Source organism: Taudactylus pleione, unplaced genomic scaffold, assembly GCF_031769625.1.
Source record: "Taudactylus pleione unplaced genomic scaffold, aTauple2 ptg000128l, whole genome shotgun sequence".
NCBI lineage: Eukaryota > Metazoa > Chordata > Amphibia > Anura > Myobatrachidae > Taudactylus > Taudactylus pleione.
Window position 1 is genome coordinate 8,461,098 of NW_028284530.1, and position 23,124 is coordinate 8,484,221.

The following is a 23,124-nucleotide window of genomic DNA, read 5'->3' on the forward strand; positions in this document are numbered from 1 at the left end:
ATGTTGTTAAATTTAGCGCCTAATCATTATAATACATACTGCAGTGTTTATTCAATCTCACGATAGCAGCTAAGCTTTAGCATTACATCTAGGCAACAAAGAACAACATTATTGCCATATTCTCTGTGGCATCTTTAGATGTTTGAGGAAGGTGCTTTAAGTTACTGTAGAGCCCAAGTAATAATAATATATAATCAAAGTTTGCGGCAGTGCTATAGCCAGCACCCTTGAATTTATAGATATATCAAGCCCTGTTATCTCGCTGTTTACTGTTTCTCCACAGCTATCATAACAGTTGAGAAAAATTAAAACATAAACTACAGAGGGGTGCAGACCTGATAGGATGGTTCCTGTCATTTTTTTTTTTTTTTTCAAATAAGCCATGTGCTCAATTTTTTACCAATCCAAATCATCCTCGATTTGATTTGTGGGAGTACTTTTCCTTAAATAACGTTCTGCTATATAGCACGCTCATATAATTCCTGTTGCACAAGTATGAAAGCCTGTTTCTTTATATATACTAACACACATGTGAATCAAACGTTAGGAATCTGCAGGGTATTTTTTCTTGGCAAAAACAACAGATGATGCTATTGGACTAACATTGTAATGTAAAGGTTTTAAGAAGACAGTGGAAGTGGTCATACTGTATATCTAGTACTAAATGAAAAGAAGCTTGTTTATAGGCATATATTATAAGCTGGAATGGTCAATAATGTGTACATAGATTACAAGAAATTTCCATATAAACACCATGCTTCATAAAATCCAAGTATAAAAATTTAACAACATCCTATACATGTGTCTACAGCTCTATAAAACATTGACCAGTATCACAATATTACATAAACTTGGCACTAAAAGACCATACAATACTGTTTTGTAATCAGTCACTGATATAATAATAATTAAAAAAAATCACTTTGAAACAGTATACAATGTGCACTTTGAAATTAACATGTTAAAATCTGTGCGAAACAGGTGAGCCTCTATTAATTCAGTGACATAATATTTTTCCATATTCTTATTTTACAAAGCAAACAACTGTAAAATAAAGTATCCCCTTAGAAGTGTGTTTCCTTTTCTGTAATGGCCGATATGGTCCCATCACCTTTAAGCTTTGCATCACAGTCGTTTACGGCATTCGTACAGACGGCAGCTCCGAGCTTCCCCCTCATTTTTAAATCCGGGCTGGGTAATATCAAACTTTTCACTTTCTGCAACAGCAAAATATAATCTTTGAGTTAGTGGTATGAAAATTAGGAAAGTCCAAATCTACAAGCAAAAAAATGTTTTCACGGTAAATTTCATTCTACGTACATAATGGAGCTGATTTACTAACAAATTACAAGGGGCAATTGTCCACCCGTGGCAAGTTTTCAGCCTAAAGCTGGGTACACACAGTACAGTTTGGGTAACGATCCAATCTCGTTAGAGACTTCCCTTGAACTCTTAAACACTCCCGGAGAAATGATTTTGTACATACACATGGAACAACTGTACAAATGACCAAACAGTCAGCTGGCACAAAATGGTGGAGGGGAGTGACCAGAAAGAGTGACGACAAACCGTTCATCGTCCATGACATCGCTCATCGTGCATACACATGGAACGATGTGTGCCAAATCGTTAAAGATAGGTCGAGATCTTTCTACATGTTCAAGAGATTAGTGACCACGATCAATGAGACTGGAAACGCACATCAGCAAAATTATCATGCATACGCACGTCACTTTTTAAACGATTTGTCGTTCAAATCAATCGAAAACGGCCAAATCATTAAAAAAATCGTGCCGTGCGTAAGCTTTGAATTTGTGAAAAATAGATAAAGCAATTGTTGATTGGTTTGATTTCTAGCACATTTGCAATTGTGCAGCGTGTCAGTCAATAACCTCTAATGCCTGGTAAACATACATAAAAATGTAAGCTGTATGTAATGTAAAAAGTTCAAAGGAAGTTAGAAAGTACAGTATGGAGAATCTTTTTTGGAATCCGTGCTACACTTGTTATGGGTGTTGTTGACTGAATTAATTTTGTACCAGTCTAATGTCTGCTTGTCCCACCATAATTTAGACTCCCTATTGATCAAGGATTCCCTGAATCTGAAAGGAGTACACACCAACCCCCGCTCCACCATTCCACCAAAGTTTCCTCGAAGAGAACAGCTGAGACCCCGGGGCCACGGAGACTCACGACATGACGCAACCCGGAAGTCTCGCTGAAGAGCCGGTCTGGACACTGCCCCAGTCAGTGCTCGCGAATACACACACACTGACCTAATAGTGGCGCAGACAGCGAACTGAGCCACCGGAGATTGTCATCCCGCTCACCCGGAGGTGAGCACTACAAAAGGAAGGGTAAGTTGTGCAACTGGGGATACGGGATGCCGCCCCACCAGGACACAGCCCCCAACACCCACCTGACCACACACATTACTACCTACAACCTAATTGAGGTCTGCACTGGACATCGCCTCAAACAAGAATTGCATTGGAGTGACACAAGCTTTAGACACATTATGTTCTTCCAATACTGCATGTCATTTTTTCTAATTTTTTCTTTTCTCTCTAATTTTCCAAATATAACTTTTTTCAATTTTAAATTTATATAATTGCTTACATATTTAATGTTTATTTATGTAAATGCATGAGAGTATGTGGATACAGACAATCCACCACTGTATATACTGCAAAACAGGACTCACTAACTTTGATAATAACAAACAATAATCAGGAGCCATATCACTCACGATTATGACCCATTGTATCTAAATAAACACAATACTGTAAGTACTGATCTCACACAGTCTCGATTTGCAATTATTGTAATGCCTATGGTAGTGCTGATTTACATGTTGAGTGCGGATCTTTCTTTATATATATAGAAGTTATAAAGTAAACTACTTTCTACTTGGCAGCACAGTTTGTGTAGTGGTTAGCATTACTACCTCACAGCACTGAGGTCTTGGGTTTGATTCCCACCAAGGCCCTAACTGTGGGGAGTTTGCATGTTATCCCAGTACTTATGTGGGTTTCCTACAGGTGCACTGGTTTCCTCCCACAACTCAAAAACATACTGGAAGGGTAACTGGCTTCTGACATGTGAATGCCCAAATAAGCTCTGTGGATATATGTGTGCTATATAAATAACTTATTGATAGGCATGATACTTGCATTTATTTGTTGAACAGGGCACTAATTTTAAAAGTAACAATAAAAAAAAACATTCTCTATTTTATAAAAATAATTAAAAACATTCCAATTAACATTGTATCAGTACAACAATGTGTACAAATGAAATAAAGGAGTCAAACTACTATAAAATTGTAATGTAAATGACCCCTTGCCACTAGTTGTTGCGTTTTGCTGTTCTGATCTGTCTGTTTTCAATGTTTTTCTTTTGTGTACTGAGGTTGCTAGGCAACAGCTTTTTACCCTGGTTCTATAGTTCAGCAGTTCTTAGCATTTAATTAGGCAGCACCTGCCCTGATTAATCAGTTCTCAGCTTTACAGATGAACAAGCAAGCTCTTTTTTCATGTGGATGTTCACATGACTCTTTCCTAGTAGCTGATTGGGTAAAGCCTACACAAATACCTGCTTAGCTGGTGTTAGGTTTTCCTTCCAGTTAGGTGTGCAATGCTCCCTGTGAGAAATTGGATACCACTTTGCTGTGTGTGATCTCTGCTATGTTTCTTGGACCTCTATTTGACAGCTGCCTGCCCTTTGACATTTTTGCTCATTTACTTACCATTATTTATGAATATCAGCCTGTCAAGACCCATTGCCTAAATCTTAACCTTGTTGCTCTCCTTTGCCCAGTAATCTGGCCTCTCCCTGATTGTGTTTGCCTGTCCTGTCCAGTCTGTGTGTTACTCCATTATATCATTGTATCGCATCACCCCTATCTCACTGATTGGTTTTCAAGTCTGCACTACTGGGATCTAAGTCCAGCAGGCATCTGAGTACCAGTGCATGATTGTAGATCCAGGAAAGGCAGCAGCTATTGGTGAATCATCCCACACCTTAGGTTCTTCAGAGTGACTATCTACAGTATATCCAGTTATATTCATAGCACTAGTACAGGGTTACCAGTGGCTTGTCCAATAAGATTCTCTTTACATCCCATGCTGTTCACATTCACAAATCTCCAAGCACTACAGCTTACAGAGAACACCACAAGCAGAATATAGAGATATGTAATACAATTTTGAAGACAGGCGAGTAGTTAAACTACAGCAAAATAGCAGCTCTTGCAAGTCTTCAATTCTGGAGAAAAAAAATCACATATCAGTAATAAAAAATACCGTAGAGAAAGTACCAATAATTAAACAGGCTTTCTTATTGTACATAAGAAAACCTGTTTAATTATTGGTACTTTCTCTATGGTATTTTTTATTACTGATAGGTGAATTACTGATATGTTTCTCAATGGGCAGAGGCTTTACACACATTATAAAACTACTTTTGTCCAGTGCAAAGTTAAAACTCAGGCAACTGAATAGGGTGATAGAGAAAACTTTATCACATTCCACAAGAAGCATGTTCTCCTGAGAAAAGGGGAACCGAATAGTCCCCTTACTAGGAGAAGAGATTACTTCTGGACCTTCATATCCTGGTAAGTACAAAAAATGTTAATATTACATCAACATTCCAAATATAAAGACACACTAAGCTCTGAAATGTATTATTTGCCTAAAATGTAATACCCCTCAATATGACAATCATGCGATACACATTGAGAAATGTTTACTTCATTCTATTCCATTATTATTATTATTATTATTATTATTATTATTATTATTACCTCAGATAATGTTGTTCCTTCAGTCTTCCACAGCTTTATTATTATAAACAAAGGAATACAAACCATGGATGACAGAGCCATCATCCACCCAATACCGTATCCCCATGGCGGGTATGTATACACATTGTTGTACTTTAGAGGCTTGTACTTGACCAAGAAAAATATGAATATGCTCTGGAATAAAAGGAGAATAAACAGTAGGTTATTATAGTAAATGTCTCAGGTAAATGGGTAAATTTACATATTTTTACATATTAATTTCATCCAACTAATGAAGGAAAATTATTTTCATTAACTCTGAATATCTAAAGCCAGTATTCAACAGCTACTGTATCTCTATTTGATGCTCTCTGAATTAATCGAAACAAATACGTTTTTGTCCAGTGCTCAGTTAATTAGGATACTTATGGGCTGATGCAGAGGCCTTAATTACACCCTCATTGCCTGCACTGAACTAAATACAGACATGTTGAGTTGTACAGTATGTGTCTATGCAAATTAATTTCCCTATCTGTACTGTATGTTTAGTTTCATAACATCAATATAAGGGAACACTTGCACCAGGCCTATACTTAGGGCAAGAGATCCATCTAAAATCAATATCTGTGTCTGCACAACTTGCCCATATATTAATGCTCTTGGCTGTGGAGAATACACAATGCTGAAAAACACAAGATCTGTCGGTAAAACAGACTATGCATCTGCTCCTTAGGGTGTTAACTGTGATACTGGGAAAAAGAAAATTATTAAATATTTACAAATATTATATTTCTTCAGCTAAACATATCATTGAGGAAAAGCTACACTGCAAATTAATATTTTGAACAACTTGACTACACTTATACTTTTACATCGCAAGTTTCATGAAGACAAGATCACCTTTTGTCCATTCCATGTCTTCCATTATTATGTACAACTGTGTTCTGATGTTTATTTTTTAAAGTGTAAAACTTAGTTAACTATGAGAATTAATTTGTAATAAAAAAGTTGCTTTTCTTCCCGTTTGTGTACAATATTCTACACTATATTATTTTGACAAATAAACTTACTGCACAAATCCCAGGTGTAAAAAACATCCAGCACCATTTAATTAAAACAAACGGACGGTGCCCAATCATGTCTTCAATATTGTCATAGAACCGATTGCTTCCTAGAAAAATAAACAAATATTCCAATGAAAGGCACAAACCTAACATTTGATCCATTTAAAAAATTTCTATCAATCAAAGTACACTTATCTTTTTATATTCTAAAAACTGCTTTCATTCACTAGCTTCTTGCTTGTGAATGAGATGCATTTTGATGTTTTTTAGGGGGAAATCCTTCTTTTATTTTTGCCTACCCTCCTACATCAAAGAAGACTTTGATGGGTTAGAAAGTATAGATGGTCCTGCAGTGTTGGCAAAATTGCCAAAAATGGGCTCATACTCAATCATTCATTACTGAGGCACTCACCACCCAGAAGGTAGTTGAAGAGCCCTATTGCTTTTCAGTGCACAAGGGGCCATGGGCTTTGTTGGCACTGCTCCACATATAATGGAGACATCAGAAAAAATGTTTATATGCTTAGCAGGGCCGTAACTAGGGTAGTGCGGCCACAGGGCACCGCAGGACAAGGGGCACTGTACAGGCCTGTCATTTTTCTGTTTATTATAATTCTCACTTGTAGCTTCCTCTTATTTCATCCCCAGCATCTCCTGTCCTCCCCTATCTCTTCCCTGGCCCTTCCCCAAGAGGATATGGCCGTTTTTTAGGTGCATTATGTCCCTATTTGAAAAATGGGGGGGGGCCCCAATGCTCTTTCTGGCACAGGGCACCAAAAAGTCTTGTTACGGCTCTGATGCTTAGGTTTCACTGTTACAGTAATAATAAGCTTAAATTGACTAGATCAGCTGTTCGTATAATTTGCACTGAGGGTCCATGTTGCCTGTTTTTAAAAATGATTAATTTTCTTCTTGATTGATGATTGTTGCAGTGATGTTTTCATAGTTTTAACTAACCCTAATATGCCTGATTTATGTAATTTATGTAGATTTCAAGAATCTATTGGCCTCAGACACTTTTTTTCCCTAATAATTTTGACATTGCTAATGATAATATCTAGCTTTAATTAATAGGTAACATAATGTAGATAGTTTTTTGCTGAAATTATAGTATTAAATTAATGCATTCGCAATGTAATATTTTTTTTAAACTTTTTTCTATTCTTTAAACAAGCCCTTAAATCTGTTTATATTAAATAATTACCAGCTAAAAAGATAACAAAATCCTATACACTAAAAAAAACTTACCGTAAACCCAACCTATACAGATACATTCAAACACTGCGACAAAAAGAAGACACATTCCACTAGCTGCATACGAATCAAAAAGTTGAAAAACATACATTCCACCCTAAAAAGACAAACAATAGTATAATTATGTACAAATCAGGAATAGTATAAAATAATTTCAGGCTGTACATACAAATGAGAAAACATACTTTACAATTTTTTGTTAATATGACATTCTTAGGGCTGACGGCAACAAGCAAACAAACCAAAATTATCAATTTTGTGCATATTAATGTCTAGTTAAATGAAAATGAAATTGCCTAAAAGGATTTTAGGGTAAATTTAGTGTTTCTCATTACTGATTATGTACAGATGTATTCACTAAGATTCTGAGCATAACAGCACAATCAACAAATAGTGCTTTGCATTACTTTAAATATGTTGTCACCTTAGTTAAGCCTTCGGTAATAGAGTGAATCACATATTTCTCGAATAGTTCTCTTTTTAGTTCATATATTTTCAAATCTGTTAGTTTTCTTTGAAATAGAAGGAAATCACTAAAAACATATTTTACACTGAAGTGCCAAAAGTTATGGGATAGATGCCTAGTATCGTGTAGGACCCCCTTTAGCTCGGCAAAATGCAGCAGATAGATGTGGCATTGATTCCACAAGTGGATAGAAGACCACTGGAGAGAGGTTGACCCATGCCATCTGGATAGCTTCCTGCAGCTCTCTGATATTTGTAGGTGCAGGATCTTGGGTGCAAAAGGACCTTTACCACCATGTCCCATAATTGCTTGAGTGGGTTCGTGTGAGGGAAACTTGGTGGCCTCTCCATTCATCAGAACTTAATGCTCCACAAACCAATTTTGGTCAACTTGGGACTGATAACATGGTGCATGGTGCAGGGCTGGCTTGAGGCACTTTCGACTAGTGCAGTCGCACAGGGGCACCACCCCATAGAGGGAGCACCCCTACCAACCATTCTGATTTTCAGCAGGACAGTCCCATTTTTTGAGCACTGCCCTGCTGTTCCACCCATGGCCGAAGTGTCTTGCCGAAGGTCAGGAGGTTGGGCACCCCCACCTGCGTAGCTGTGCAGTGGTGCTGACCCTGGAGAAGAGGAATGGTGCATCAGTGCAGGGAGAGGGCTGGGGCAACCCTGCTACTGAAGGAGTGCTGGGCCTGCCCCCAGCCCGATGTTAAATGGGAGGCATGCCAATTGGGCACACCCCCAATTAGCATTACGTAGGGGGCAGGCCTATGGTAATTTGCTGCATGCAGGGTGAGGGGCATCAGAGTCCCTCTCCTAACAGGGTGCAGCAACACCTGGAGCCGGCCCTGCATTATCCTTCTGGAATATTCCATCAATGTGGGGGTACATGAAGTCTATGAAGGGCTTCAACTGGTCATCAAGCAATGAAACATAGCATTTACCAGTCAATGTCTTGTTAAGGCGGACCAGTGGACTCAACCCATGCCACAGGAAAAAACCACATACCATTATGGAACCATCACCAGCTAGCATGGTGCCTTGTTGACAACTGCGGTAGATTGGCCTTATGGGGTCTGCACCACACCTAAACCTTACCATTATCCTGAAACAACTGGAATCATGAATTATCGAACCATGCTACATGTTACTAGTCCTCCAGGGTGCAATTAGTGAAGTTACAAGCCCTGGTGAGCTGCTGTGTTCACAATGCTGCACTGACCAGCTGACCATATGGATGGGATTTGAGCCAGTGTCGTTTGTTTGTTACCACAGACAAACTCTGGCCAGATGTCGCTGGTCACAATCATTATGCACCTGTGGTAGGCCACTGTGCTGTCCACAGTGGGTTGTAATGCCTTCCATGAGGTATTCCTGGTACACATGTGACACTATACATTGAAGAATGTTGAATGTCCACACAACTGTGGAAATGAGGGCGCCCACTATCACGGGTGGCCCCTGGGGTAATGGACCTCTTCAGTGCTCAGCGCTCCTGTGTATGCTGAAAAGCAGCTGGGCTGCAGTGTAGCTTTATTCATAAGATGAATTAAAATGTATGCCCTGCCCCCTTATATAATGAAGTAGTGGCTGGTGTGGGGGCATCCTACTCGGACGCTGAAACTCCATCTAGGGGAGGAGTTGTGCATTGACCAGCTATCTTACGAGGTCTATGTCGGCAAATGTGTGACCATATTAAAAAGTGAACGTCTTTACGCTTACCTCAAAATCCAGGACAGATTTTTTGGCAGCAAAGCACAAGGGCAGTATTGGTGAGGTGTTTTGGATGTCCCATAATTGACCTGTGGGAATGTATACTTTTGCCACCTGCTATTTGGAGACCAGGCCTGCAGAACATGCCAATGTGCTAATATATTTGCACATGATGATTTGGGTGTTCTGCCTCACTAAGGGACCTATGTGGTGCAACTATGATGAGGAATTCCAGAGGAAGCAATAAGGATTGGCCATCATAGATTTTGGGTTTAAGGACATTGAGGTTTTGATGGAGGTTACTCAACCGTCGTCGAGTTCCATGCCATCTGCAATGCCTTGTAAGGTTAATGCTGGTTCTCAGTTTGCTGTTGGCGTGGTGCAGGGACATTGCTATGCTTTTAATGGTTCTGTTTATAGGCTTGGTACGCAGTGTCATTTTTGGAATGTTTGTTTCCATTGCAGGGGACAGCATCCAGTGAATGATTGTGCCAGGGTGAGTGAGGGGACTCCTTCCCGGGAAGGCCAGCTAGGGGGCTGAGTTAAATAAGGCACCGTCCCGTACTGTATCTGCCTTGAGCCATTGTGCAGATGGCTGGCTACAGTATGTACCCTGATAGGAACATGGTAGAATTTTTGTGTGTGGGTTTTCTGAAGGGCTTCCACCTTCCTTTATGAGGTATGTAATTGTTGGCTACACCTCATAATTTGCGGTCTGCATTTGATATGCCACAGATTGTAAGCTTGTGAGCAGGGCCCTTTTACCTTTATGTTTTTCTGTTACTACCCAGTTTTGTTCTATTAATGTTGTTTCCAATTGTAAAGCGCAACGGAATATGCTGCACTATATAGGAAACTGTTAATAAATAAATAAATAATGTTTGGGAAACGCATAAGAACTAGGTTGAGTTTGGGCGGTTGGCCAGCACTTTTGCTTTCCCTCCTTTCGGGGTCGTTCCAAAGAAGGCCTAAATATAGGATGATTCAGCATCTGTCTTTTCCCATCAGAAGTTACGTCAATGATGCAATGCCAGCGGAATTGGCTAGTGTCAAGTATCAGTCATTTGACAACACTGTGGAACTCATTCAGTCTTTTGGTAAAGCTGCTCTGCTTGCTAAGATCAATTTGAGTCAACTTTCTGCCTTTGGCCCCTACATCCCGATTCCTTCTGCTTCATGGGGTTTCATTTAAAGGAGGAATACTTCATAGACAAGCGTTTGCCTATGGGGTGATCTATATCCTGTTTGTTTTTTGAATGATTTATCACATCCTTCATTGGTGTATGTTTGCTGTTGCTGGAGAAATTGGTCTGATTCATTACCTCGACGATTTTCTCTGTATCTGTCCAGCAGATTCTTCTCAGTGCGGCCGTTTACTTTTATCTGTATAAGCGCTTTTCTCAACACTCGGTGTTCCCATTGTGCATGAAAAAACGGAGGGACCAGTAACACGGCTTTCTTTTATGGGAATTGAAATTGATGCCATTAAGGGCTGCTGTTGGCTGCTGAGTGGGTATGTGAATAAGTTGCGGTTGGCTATTGCATCTGGCTTGGAGGCTGGTAAGGTGACTTTGCGGCAGGTGCAGTCTCTCCTGGGGCTGCTAAATTTTACTTGTAGAGTAGTACCTATGTGTAGAGTTTTTTTGTAGAGAATTGGAGATAGCCACATCTGGTTTATACAGGTCTCACCATTTTCTATGCTTGTCTGCAGAAATGAAACATGACCTTCGTTTTCTTTTCCAGCTTCAATGGGGTTCATATTTGGCCACAGACATTGCATAACAATGTTGACATGCAGCTCTGTACAGATTCCACTGGGTCTTCATGGTTTTTTGGTGCAACAACCTTGGGGTTGTCCAGACCACTAACCATCAGCGGGCATCCTCCTTGCTTGTGGTTTGGTTGCTTGCTAGGTTGGTGTTGCAATGTTTAGTTTGTAAAGTCAGCTTTCAGGCTAAACATTTCCCTGGGGTCGAAAAATCTATTGCGGATGCTCTCTCTAAGTTTAATTGGGTTAAATTTAGGGAGTTGGTGCCACAGGCTGCGCTGATTGGAGATGCATGTCCTCCTTGTGTTTGGCATGTCATCAGGGCAGACTGGAGGAACTAGTATGGCGATTAGTCACCTTGAGGACCCTATGTTCTTATGAGGCCGCTAGACATGATTAGTAATAGTATTGCCTTTGCCCTGTAAATACAGGAAAGAGTCAGCATCAGTTGATGCACTCTTTTATCTGGTCCTCTTTTGTTGAGCGTTGGTCATTATATGTCATGCGTAAGTGGCTTGCAGGAGTGGCTTTCTTCTTGAACCTGCTTGGTAGGCCTGACCTGACAAGGAGTTTTTTGGTCTCTAGGGTACACAAGTCAGATTTGGAAGACAGGCGTCGCCTGATTGATTTGAATTTGTTGCCAGAACAATTTTATTGAAAGTTGAGGGTGTGTTTTTCTGTGTGTGAAGATAGTTTAAGTTTGCTTTCGCCATGACTATTCAAGAACTTTTATGTGTCAGTGAATTAGTGGTGCCGACATGAGTGGCAGAGTCAGCTCTCCTTTTTCTGGATGTTTTGTGTGCTCATTATGTGATCATATGCAAGATTCAGCATTCCAAGACTGACCAAATTGGGCAGGGTCATTGGTAATCATTACAGAGATGTCAGGATGTCTAGATCTGCCCGGTGTTTTTGGTGCATGCATATTTGGAGCTTCGGCCATTAAGGAAGGTGCTTGGCTTATTCATGCGGATGGATCCCCTGTAACTAAATACCAATTTTGTTAGGTTTGGAAACAGTGTATTTTGGTTTTTGGACTGCCTTGGCATGAGTATAGTACCGATTCATTCCAAACTGGGGCTGCCGCTTCCACTGCTGCATCCATTTTTCCCCTGTCAGAAATTCAATCTCTGGGTAGGTGAAGGTCTGGCATTTTTCATCATTACATGTGGCTGGGTAAAGCTATTGCTAGCACTTTTTCAGCATGCTAACCGGGGGTTTAGACTACTTACTATTCTGCAGGGGACCGGAGAGATTTTTATTTTTGCTATAGAGGCATCAAGTAATTTATTTTAGTACAACATGACATAGAAAAGATCCTAGTAGTTTTTTGTTTTTATCTCCAGTCTGGTTACCATACTTCTGTATGTTACTAACTTCGTCTTTGTGGCTTATGTTGTTCTGTTTGAGGATATGGGTGTTTTCTGTTGGGGTGATAGTTTTTATGGCTACAATATTTATTAGTCTTTTTATTTGGCTTTTACAGGATTGTACAATGGTAGGCCCACTTGGATTGATGGCCACCCATTTGTGTATTCATTAATTTATTTGTGGCTCGGGATGACTTTAACTTTGCTTTTGTTCATAGATTTCACTGGCTGGGTTTACTGGGGATGTTGTGGAATAAGTTGAAAGAGTTTTTGTTGGATTCGGGGCTTAAATGATTTAGGAAATCATACATCTTTGGACCTAAAGGGCTATTATTCATGATTTCACCATATTACATTGAGACTCTCCTTTTTGTAAATTGGTTTGGTCAGTGATTATTACTCACTGTAAATGGCATTCCTGCAAATCAGGTAGGGTGAGGGAGGAGGCCAGACATAAGGTGAATGCTGCAGAGGCCCGTTTCTTGCTGTCGATTGGTAGTGTTGTAGTAATGCATAACATCAGGTTCAAGGATGTACATTGATGGTGTGCATTTGACAGACAAGGGGTTGTTCTTGCTTGTGGAGGCTTGGTTCAGAGAGTCTTCGGAGTTGGCTTTGTTGAGTTTTTGGTGTCGAGCATCTGCTTGAGTTGCCTCACTTTGGCGGAAAGAATGGTAGGGTGGTTAATTGTTTATATAGTTTTGAATGGGGTGCTCTCCTTATTCAATTATTGGCCAAATGGGAAATTTTCTGGACAGCTGAACACCAATGAGTTTTTTGTTTGGTATGCATGTTCTTATTGTAGTTGTCTGTTCTTTGTTGTCCACCACCATACTAACTTTAATTATTTAACTTTAATTATTAACTCAATGATTAATTTGATCATCCAAGTATTTAATTTTAATTGGCTAATGTCAAAATAAATTTGACCTTTATTTTATTCCAACTCCTGTTGTCCATGTATTTATTTTAGATAAGATTTAATATTGTGATAAGTCTTAGAGGTACACTGCGGATATCAACCACTAGGGAGTTTTTTTTTTGTAATCTTTTAACCACTAGGGAGTTTAAGTGATTTGGGAATAAATCTGTTCAATTTGATCTTATTTTTATTATTATTATTTCATTGAAATTGTTGGAAAATAAAAGCTACACATTTCAGTGTTTCTACTTATTTATTAAATTCCTATGACTGAACATCCCGCATCTTATTTAACAAATAGACTTAAGACCCCTAAACCAGTTGAAATCCTATAAATTTAAAATGTTTACATTTTTTTTGCTTATCTTGACCTATAATGTTTTATAATTGTGGATTAGTATTAGCATTTCTTTACAAATAGTGCAGTAATAATAATAATTCAAACTCAATTGTATGCTTGCATAATAACAATAATAATAAAATAAATAGTAATAGTAATAACAATTACAAATAACCTTACCTCAGTTAACATGATGAGCCCAAGAAGGAAGGATACAATGGAAAGTGCTAAGATTAATAATTCTCTCCGGTAACCTCTACGGAAAGTCTTTGGATACATGTCCACTACTGCGGTCACCAAGCTCTCTACACAAACAAACTGCAACCATAAACAAATAGATATTAATAACATTTTACTTTGTTAGAGCTCTAGGAAACCCCAGCAGCATCTCAAAATGTATCGTAATGCTGCCAACTGGTTTCCTACCGCTTTATTTACAGGGTACAATTACCACATACAGGGCCTGATTCAGAGCCGGATGCAAGTGGCCGTTCGCTCGTCCGCCGTACGAGCGGAAATAATAAAATTCAAGCGCTCGCTCGTATGTTCGTTCGCAGCTAATTTTCCGCCCCATAGTCTCCCAACCCCTCCTCTAGCTAGCGAACGTTCTAAATAGTGACCGTCCGTCTCCTGTTTGGTTGCAGGGAACGCTCGCACAAGTCAATTCCGGAAGTGGCCCTGTCAGTTTTCGATTGCCTGCTATTTCATTCAGCAAACATACTTTAATCGATTAATGGCAATCACTATATTAATTAGCTTAATTGTTATTCACATGTTTGCAATCCTTTTTTTTTTTTCAATGTCAATAAACTTTATTATTGCTAGTGTGTGTCATTGCTTCTGCAGAATACGTACGGTTGTACCAAGGGGATGGTTCTTCAAAACTAAAAGTTGGTTTGAATGCAACTATTGTTTTGCGTTTTTTTATAGGCCGATTTTTCAACTTTTTTTTTTATATTTAAATTAGCTTACGCATGTCACTGCATCAAGCCTATCATAACTCACATTATATTTGTGAGGGTGTAGGTCACATGACTCATACAATAACCAATAGAATGGTTTCTGTTAATTTACAAAGTACATTAGCCAAACAAATTTTTACTAGGACCTTTATTAAAACTGTTTTGTGTAAAAAAAAATCATTGCCATCATGAGAGCCGCCGCTTTTTGTCGCTGTGAACTCCTGGTCCTCACTGAAGTGATGGACCAGAGAATCAGAAATTACCCGCGCCCCATCACTAACCTCCGCAAGCGGCTGGCCTACGCGGAGGTGCGGCGCCGCCTGCGTTCGATCGGCTACTGCAGAAATATCGGCCAACTTGAAAGAAGGTGGTCCGATCTGAGGCGCAGATCCCCACACCTGTTGGCCAATTTGCGACAGCAGATCCATGAAAGCAAGTGTTTTTTTTTTTAAATTTAAAATGTAAGCATACCTGTGTGTGCATGTTTACCGTATAGCCCTGTTTCTTTATTTTGGACATACCTGCATGTGCATGTATACCGTATAGCCCTGTTTCTTTATTTTGGACATACCTGCATGTGCATGTTTACCGTATAGCCCTGTTTCTTTATTTTGGACATACCTGCGTGTGCATGTTTACTGTATAGCCCTGGTTTTTTTTGTTTGCTTTTTGGTGTGTAAATTTTTTTCCCAAAAAATGAAATATGTAATATAATTTATTTTTCTACATCATTTAGGGGCTGAGCGCAGACTCCAACGCCAGCGACGTCGGGTTCGTCCCCTATCCCCCACTCCCACCCAAACATCCTCTGCCCACTCTTCCCCAAATTCCCCCTCCAACCCAGACCTAGCCGACCGTGAGGCCCCTCCCTCTCCTCACATCCCCATCCCTCCAACTTCACACTCCCCTCCACCGCCCCCTCTCTTTTCCTCACCCTCAACTTCCTCCCAAATAACCCCTCCTCCGTCCGTGCTGCACTGGCCCACCTCTGATGAGGACGATTTTGGGGCTCCAGGCCCAGTCAGCATTATGACCGGTATGTTTCCCTTTTAAACTATGGTTGTTTTTTCATTATTTTGTTTTTGGTTGATGTTGTCCTTTTGCCTGTGCAGTTCAAAATTGTAAAGTATTTCTAATGTTTTTGATATATATCTTTGTGAAACAATGTCTAGGATGTTTTCCCCTTACACATATGACACATGTCCAAACACTCATACTTGTGTCTTTCTTGTTTACAGTACCAACAAATGTTGTATTTTTGCGTAGTTGTAACTCTCTTTTGTGTTATTTTTTAAATATATTTTTTGTCTTTTTTTTTCAACAATCTTTTCGTTTGGCATTCCTTTTGTGTTGGAGATGTTTTTTTTCACCTTTTTTTGTATAGTCTGATTTTTTACTTGTTTTGTACAATATAAATTAAGGTGTCATTTTAGTAATCTGCACATTTTTTTTACCCACAGAGGACCAGAGGCGTAACGCAGAAATTTATGCTGGCTTGCAGATCTTGAGGGGCCATGTCGTTGCCATGCTTGTGGCCTTGGATCAGATTTTGGCGCGCCCGCGCCACTAATTTTTTTCTTTTTCGCTAAAAAAAGTTGTAAAAAATAAAATTTATTTTGATTTATTTAAGTCTCATTCCTTGTGTGTAAATCTTAGATTGTTGAACCTTACATAAGTCTACTATTTGTCCCTGATTTTTAAAGAAATGTAAATTTGTTTGTCGAAAGCTCAAGTAAGTATGTAAGCTTGCACATTAAACACATAACAATACCAATAGGTTTGGAGAAGTAACCTCAAAATGTGATTATTTTTTGGTGTGGGTAATGTTAAATTTAAATCTACCTGCTTAGGCCTACAAACATACTGATTCACCATAATACCTTTGGTGTTTGTTTTTAGCAACAAAGCAGGGTACTAAACTTTTCCAAATAAGAAATTACAGTATTAGGCATTAAGCAACTTTGCATTTTTAGAAACAGGTTACACTTGGTTGTAATTTACGATGGAAATGGTTGGTGAACGTAAAATTAAATTTTAATGCACACAAATAATAAACACCAAGTGAATACACACTTGGTGTTTATTAAAAATATTCAAAACACACACACAAGTCAAAAACACACCAAAACCCCCCAAAAACCACAATCAGGAACTGTTGAAGAAGTAGCATGCCAACATGAATCCACAAATGAGGAGAAGAAATCATTGTTCCCGAAGTTATATCCAATGTGTCCACATAAAGTCATTTGTGTTGATCAGGTAGTAGGCATGGATTTTTATGGTCATTTTAGGGATTAAAAACAAACAAAAAAAAAAACAGTTAAAAGTGTACTTTAAAATATGACATGTCTACATTGTGTTATTTTTAAACATTATGAGGAAATAATTACCTAAAAAATCTGGCCTCAACTTCATCGCGTATGGCCCCCCCCACATACTGACCTCCGACCAACCTCGGGGGGGCCGTCCTCAGGCAAGGCATCCTCTGGCTGAATTGGGACACCACTCCTTATGGCGATGTTGTGAAATATCCCACACAGGACCACAATTTTTTTAAACCATAGCCGGCAAATACATTAGGTCGCCACCAGAGCGGTGGAGGCATCTGAATCGGCCTTTTAAAAGGCCGATACAGTGCTCCACCACCTGCCTGGTGGCTGTAAGTGCAGAATTATACTGACTTTGTGGCCCTGGTGTGGGAGCCAAATAAGGAGTGAGCAGCCAGGGCCTGCAAGGGTAACCACTGTCTCCTGTGAAAATATATAAAAAACATCAGTACCATTGTGTAACAAGCTTTGCATTGGTTTCAACAGAAGGTGTCAACTTACCCAGAAGCCACGCATCACCAGCTTGTAGGTTGTTTAATTTGTGCCAAATCCCTGATTGCCGGATGACGAAGGAATCATGTGCACTGCCGGGGAATTTGGCATTCAGGGACAGGATCTGGAGGGAGGCATCACATACCACCATTACATTCATCGAGTGAAAGTGCTTTCGGTTCCTAAATATAGCCTCCAGCCTTGCTGGAGGCTGAAGTGGTATGTGAGTGCCATCCACAACCCCTATGATGTGTGGGAAGCCAGCTATTTGGTAAAAATTAGCCTTCACCACATTAAGGGAACCCATATCCAATGGCATTTTAATAAAATGATGGCGGTGTTTAAAAAGGGCCTCCATCACCGCCCTCAGAATCCTTGAAAAGGAGGATTGGGATATTCCAGCAACTATTCCCACAGTGGTTTGAAAGGATCCTGAGGCACAAAAATGTAACACCGACATTAATTGCGTAAGTGGTGGTATTGCTGTAGGACTGTCCATTTGCCATTCAAGATCACTCTCTATTAATGAGAGAGTGTCTATGATCAGTTGTGGCGGAAGACGGTAGCGCCTTAACACCTCATCATCTGGCATTCCAAAAAGGGTGACACGTGTTCTATATATCTGGGGCCTTGCACGCCTGCGAGGCCTACACCTGGGACGAAGTTGAGGTTGGTCGGGTTCTGGAACCATGGCCAATATAATACGACAAACATCAACCTGAACTGTTAAGCAAGGTAGTTATTGGTTTAGACAAATGTGTTAAGAAAAATATACTTATCTTTTCCAAGAAAACCAAAGATGCTTACAGGCCTGGGACGTGTCATGTGCAAATCAACCTACATTTAAAAATTAGAACATTTTTAAGATATTAATTTAAAAAACTATGATTGAAAACAAATTTCGTATTCTAAAAAATAGAGAAGGGAACACACATTAGTTCTCAAAATTGTACGCTACATTTAGTGGTAAGACATGATTTGAAAACACATTAGTAAGCAAAATAGTACGTTAATTTTACATTTAAAATATAAAAAAACATTAGTTCGCTAAATAGTACGCTACTTTTACAGTTAAAACCACTAAAACATTAGTTCGCTAAATAGTACGCTACTTTTACAGTTAAAACCACTAAAACATTAGTTCGCTAAATAGTACGCTACTTTTACAGTTAAATAAGGGCACATTAGTTCGCTAAATAGTACGCTACTTTTACATTTAAATAAGGACACATTAGTTCGCTAAATAGTACGCTACATTTAGTGGTAAGACATGATTGTTCACAGAAAAAAACAACATTACTTAGCGAAACATATGCTAAGACCAACACATCAAATTTGTAAATTCATGAAACAGACAAATATCCCAAAGTTCAAAAACGTCACTGGGTCACTGCCAAAATAACTGTAAGAAAAAAAACCAAAGATCCAAAAAAACAAGTCCTCCATCTACAAAACAATCACCAACAATCCACTCCAACGCAAAACCTCCAACAATCATAACATGCCACCTCGACTTGAGTCACACCAAGCCATAAATAGGCTTTATTTTCCCGCTCAAATTAAGGACGGACAGTAGGAGCGCACAAGGAATGATGCGGCCGAATAATGCTGACGCATGTATAAAAACGTCACTGAAGGCCAAAATCGGTCTGCTACATTGACAAAAAACAATGAGTACAGAGCAGCAAAGTACTAGCCAACAGGCACCATGTAAGTGGTTTTATTTTTATGGGAAAATGCGTATGTTTAACATTACATTTTAAAACATTTTACTAAAAATCTTTTTTAACATTTTAAAAAAAAGGTGTGGAGGATGCCATGGAAGAGGCTGCTGGCCCTAGTAGGCAAACTAGGGCCAAAAAATAAAGGCAGCCACAATTCACAAGGAAGGAGATGGAGGTTTTGGTGCAAATGTGCAATGACAACCTGGCACAGGCACCAAGGAATATGGGTGCAACCCAGACATGGAAACTGTGGGACGACATAGCCAGTGGTGTCAATGGTGTGGGTGAGTTTGAACGTTCAACCCGGGAGGTCAAACGCCGGTACGTAAAAACTACATTTTAGTAAAAAGTGTTTACAGGTCAAAATACTGCAGGAATAATGCCAAATTTTAAACCAACAGATGGAGCGACTTCAAATATCGTCTTAAACAAAAACTGGCTGATAGGGCTAGGCATGCAGGGGGGACAGGTGGGGGTCCCACCCCTGTGTCACTTGAGCTCACAGATTTGGAGGAGCTGGCCCAGGGGTGTGTGCAGGATGAGGTGTTTGGTGTGTCGAACATGGCTACCGACATGCCAGACTTTGCGGCTCCTCATATTGCCCCAGGTAAATGTTGTAATGTTACCAACTCAGAAATGTGTTTTTGACAATATCTAGATTATAATTTTACTCTTTTCTCTTTTTTCTCACAGAGACACAGGCGGATGAGTCTGCTCCAGAGGTGAGCTTTGGCCGCAGAATTTCTTCTGGCTCTGCAGGGGAGGAAGCAGTAGATCCGGCTGGGGACCCTGTGGCAGACAGTCCAGGGCATTCCCCCTCGCAGGCAGTGGCCCTCCTCACTGATATCAATGGTAAAACGGATCAGCAGACCGAGATTCTGCTGAGGATGGACGCCAATCTGCTACAGGTGGCGGACGCCCTGGAGCAAAGTGCTGCGACCAACGTGACCATTGCTAAGGCCCTTGCGGAAAATACTGGGGCCAACGTGCGAATAGCAAATGCCCTGGAGCAGCTCGTTCGCCAGCACATGTTGGAGCCGGCCTCCCTTCCTGCCGGAACATCAGGACCCTCCACCTCTGGCACAACAACAGCCATCCCTCCAAATGTGCCTAGCCCTATGCCTAGTCCAGAGGCCACAACATCTGCCTCTGGCCAGGCCAGCCGAAGGACTTCCCAGACCCGTTCAGGCTCCCTCCAACCCCCGGCCAAACAGCCTAAAAGGCGATGACAGCACTGGCTCATTTCCCCACAATCCATCTCTGTGTTTGCCCCATATTCCTGCATGGCAAAAACCTCCATCTCCTTTCTTGCGAATTGTTTTTATTTGTTTTATTTCTGTTCAAATGCCACTTATTTTGTGGGTGTGTGGGCAAAATGATTTCTAGATTTTGTCCCATGAAAAAAAATATGTTTACTTTAAAAAAAACTTGAAACAAAAATAACAAAAAAATTATTACACTTTGGAAACAAAATTGCAAAAATCTATTCTTGATTTATTCACAAACTGGTTAAAAGGTAATCCCTCTAACAAACTTACAAACAGTACAATGGAAATAGAAACATTTCATATTTTGCCTAAAAAATAAGGGTTAAAATCAATTTATGAGTTTTAATTAACAATTATCCAAAAAAAAAGGACGATTGGTTTCTTGGTCCAAATAAAAAAAAAAAACATGCGTACAATATTGTTTGTCTACAAAATAAACACTTGCAAATATGTAAAAAGCACTCAAAAAACCCAAACATTTGTTAGCTAATTGATTGTATGCCCCAGAAATTAGCAGCTGAGTAGTTCACCTGCGTTCGGTTTTTAGCTACTAAAAAAGGTCTATTTGCAAAATACCTTACAAGCTGTTTAGCAATTAAAAGTTAATTGTTTTTTTTGCCTCACTTGATTAATCGCAACACCATCGATGAGTCCGGGGAAGTACGAGGAGACCACCGTCATTGCGGTAGACTATACCAGACCACAAGCTGAGCGAGCAGTCTTAATGGAAATTTCAATCACACAGTGACGTGTACAAAATAGCGTCCACATTGGACGTTCGCACAAGATAATACATGTACGCCCAAAAAACGCCTTGCCACACCTGCGTTTTCTCATCTCCACCCCTGTTACCACCCATAAACAGAACATTCTGTCAATCAAATGACATAGGGCACTTCCTGTTCGCTGTGTATACGAGCGAACGAAAAATGACCGTAATGATCCGGCCGCACATGCGCAATGAGAACCGGACGCATGCGTGGTTTAAAACAATCGAATGCGTACGAGCGAACGACTGATAGCGCCCGGCTCTGAATGAGGTCCACTGTACATTTACAAGCAAGCTGCTCAGTAGGATGGAGCTAACACCACAAGTTCTATAGCTGATTAAACCAGGTACACAAAACTTTTATTGTTCTAATATATAAACCAGAAATATAGTCATTTGTGCTTGACTAAATCACATGCTTCTGGAGATTTGGCAATCAGGTTTGATGACCAAATGACATAGTACCTGCTTGTTTTACTATGTTCATACACCTGTTCATAGAGTATCCAGATTTATTTTGGCATTACCATATCTGATTTGATCAACAAAGCTATAACAATAGGTACATTTGTCAAATTATGGGCAGCTGAACACAATTATACTGTATATCCACATCTAGGACCCTCTCCCCTGTCACCCAACTTCGCTGCTTAGGTGTCACCCTTGACTCCACCCTCTCTTTCACCCACCACATTCAATCTCTGGCTCAATCCTGTCGGTTCTAGTTATGCAGCATCGCTCACATTAGGCCTTTCCTCTCCCAGAATGCTACCAAACTGATTATTAAATCACTAAAAATTTCTCGGCTCGACTACTGTAACCTTCTCCTCACTGACCTTCCACATTGCCATCTTGCTCCCCTCCAATCTGTTCTCAATGCTGCAGCTAGACTTATCTTCCTCTTCCGCCGTTCCACTTCCGCTGCTCCCCTCTGCCAAAAACTGCACTGGCTCCCATTCCCCTACAGAATCCTCTTCAAACTCCTCACCTTCACATGCAAGGCCCTTTCTAACTCCACTGCTCCCTACATCTCCAACCTCATCTCCTTACATACTCCCTGCCGCCCACTCCGGTCTGCCAATGACTGATGCCTCTCCTCCACCCTGGTTACTTCATCTCATCCAAGATTTTGCCCATGCAGCCCCCCCCCCCCCTCACTGGAATGAGTTCCTCGCTCGATCAGGCTCTTCCCGACCTTGCAGTGCTTCAAACGTGCACTGACAACCCACCTGTTCATCAAAGCATACTCTTCCACCCCATAACTGTTTCACCAGGTCGCTCTCCCTCCTGCCTCAGCCATCTAACTTGCCTACTTCCTGAACTCAGGTCCCCCTCTACACACTCATGCCTCATGTCATCTGTCTGTTTCCCCTCTCCCCTAGATTGTAAACTCCTAAGATCCGGATCCTCCTCCCTACTGTCTCACAGCCCTCTTCTCAAGCACCAATGACAGCCTTCACCTTCCCAGCTGTATTGTGTATGGAGAATTGTGTTGCTATTTGTTACTTGTGCTCTGTTTATATTTTGGATACATTATTTTAAAGTAAGTTTCTGTGCACCCTGTATTGTATGTAAGGCACTGCAGATCACTTCTGGTGCCCTATAAATAAAATGTAATAAAAATAATAATAGGAGAACCGATGTACAAAACTTATTGATCAGTAAGTTACTTTACTGCTGTGTTCTCCAGTTTATGGGACATTTCAGGGTGTGTTTAGTTGAAATGATAATAATTAATTTCCCTTTTTACTTTATAGCTACACATGCAAACAAACAGAGCTTCAAGTTTCCCATGTAAAATGTAGATATTTTGCTCAACATTTAAAATTAAGTGGAAATAAATATTTTTATTATAAAGAAAATGAATCATTTTCTGACTTACAAAAATAACTTTTCT

At 40.1% G+C, this 23,124-nt stretch overlaps 1 protein-coding gene across 1 annotated transcript in view; it reads right to left on the bottom strand.

The window, feature by feature from the left end:
- Positions 1-339: 339 nt before the first annotated feature.
- The window catches only part of SLC6A11 (solute carrier family 6 member 11), a 293,906-nt gene continuing 271,121 nt past the window's right edge, over positions 340-23,124 (bottom strand). Inside the window, exons 11-15 of the mRNA XM_088472769.1 lie at positions 13,866-14,003; positions 7,096-7,198; positions 5,854-5,954; positions 4,805-4,978; positions 340-1,217 (exon numbers count right to left, since the gene is read on the bottom strand). Coding sequence (XP_088328895.1) covers positions 1,065-1,217; positions 4,805-4,978; positions 5,854-5,954; positions 7,096-7,198; positions 13,866-14,003 — 669 coding nt within the window. The 3' untranslated portion in view covers positions 340-1,064. The remainder of the gene's footprint in view (positions 1,218-4,804; positions 4,979-5,853; positions 5,955-7,095; positions 7,199-13,865; positions 14,004-23,124) is intronic.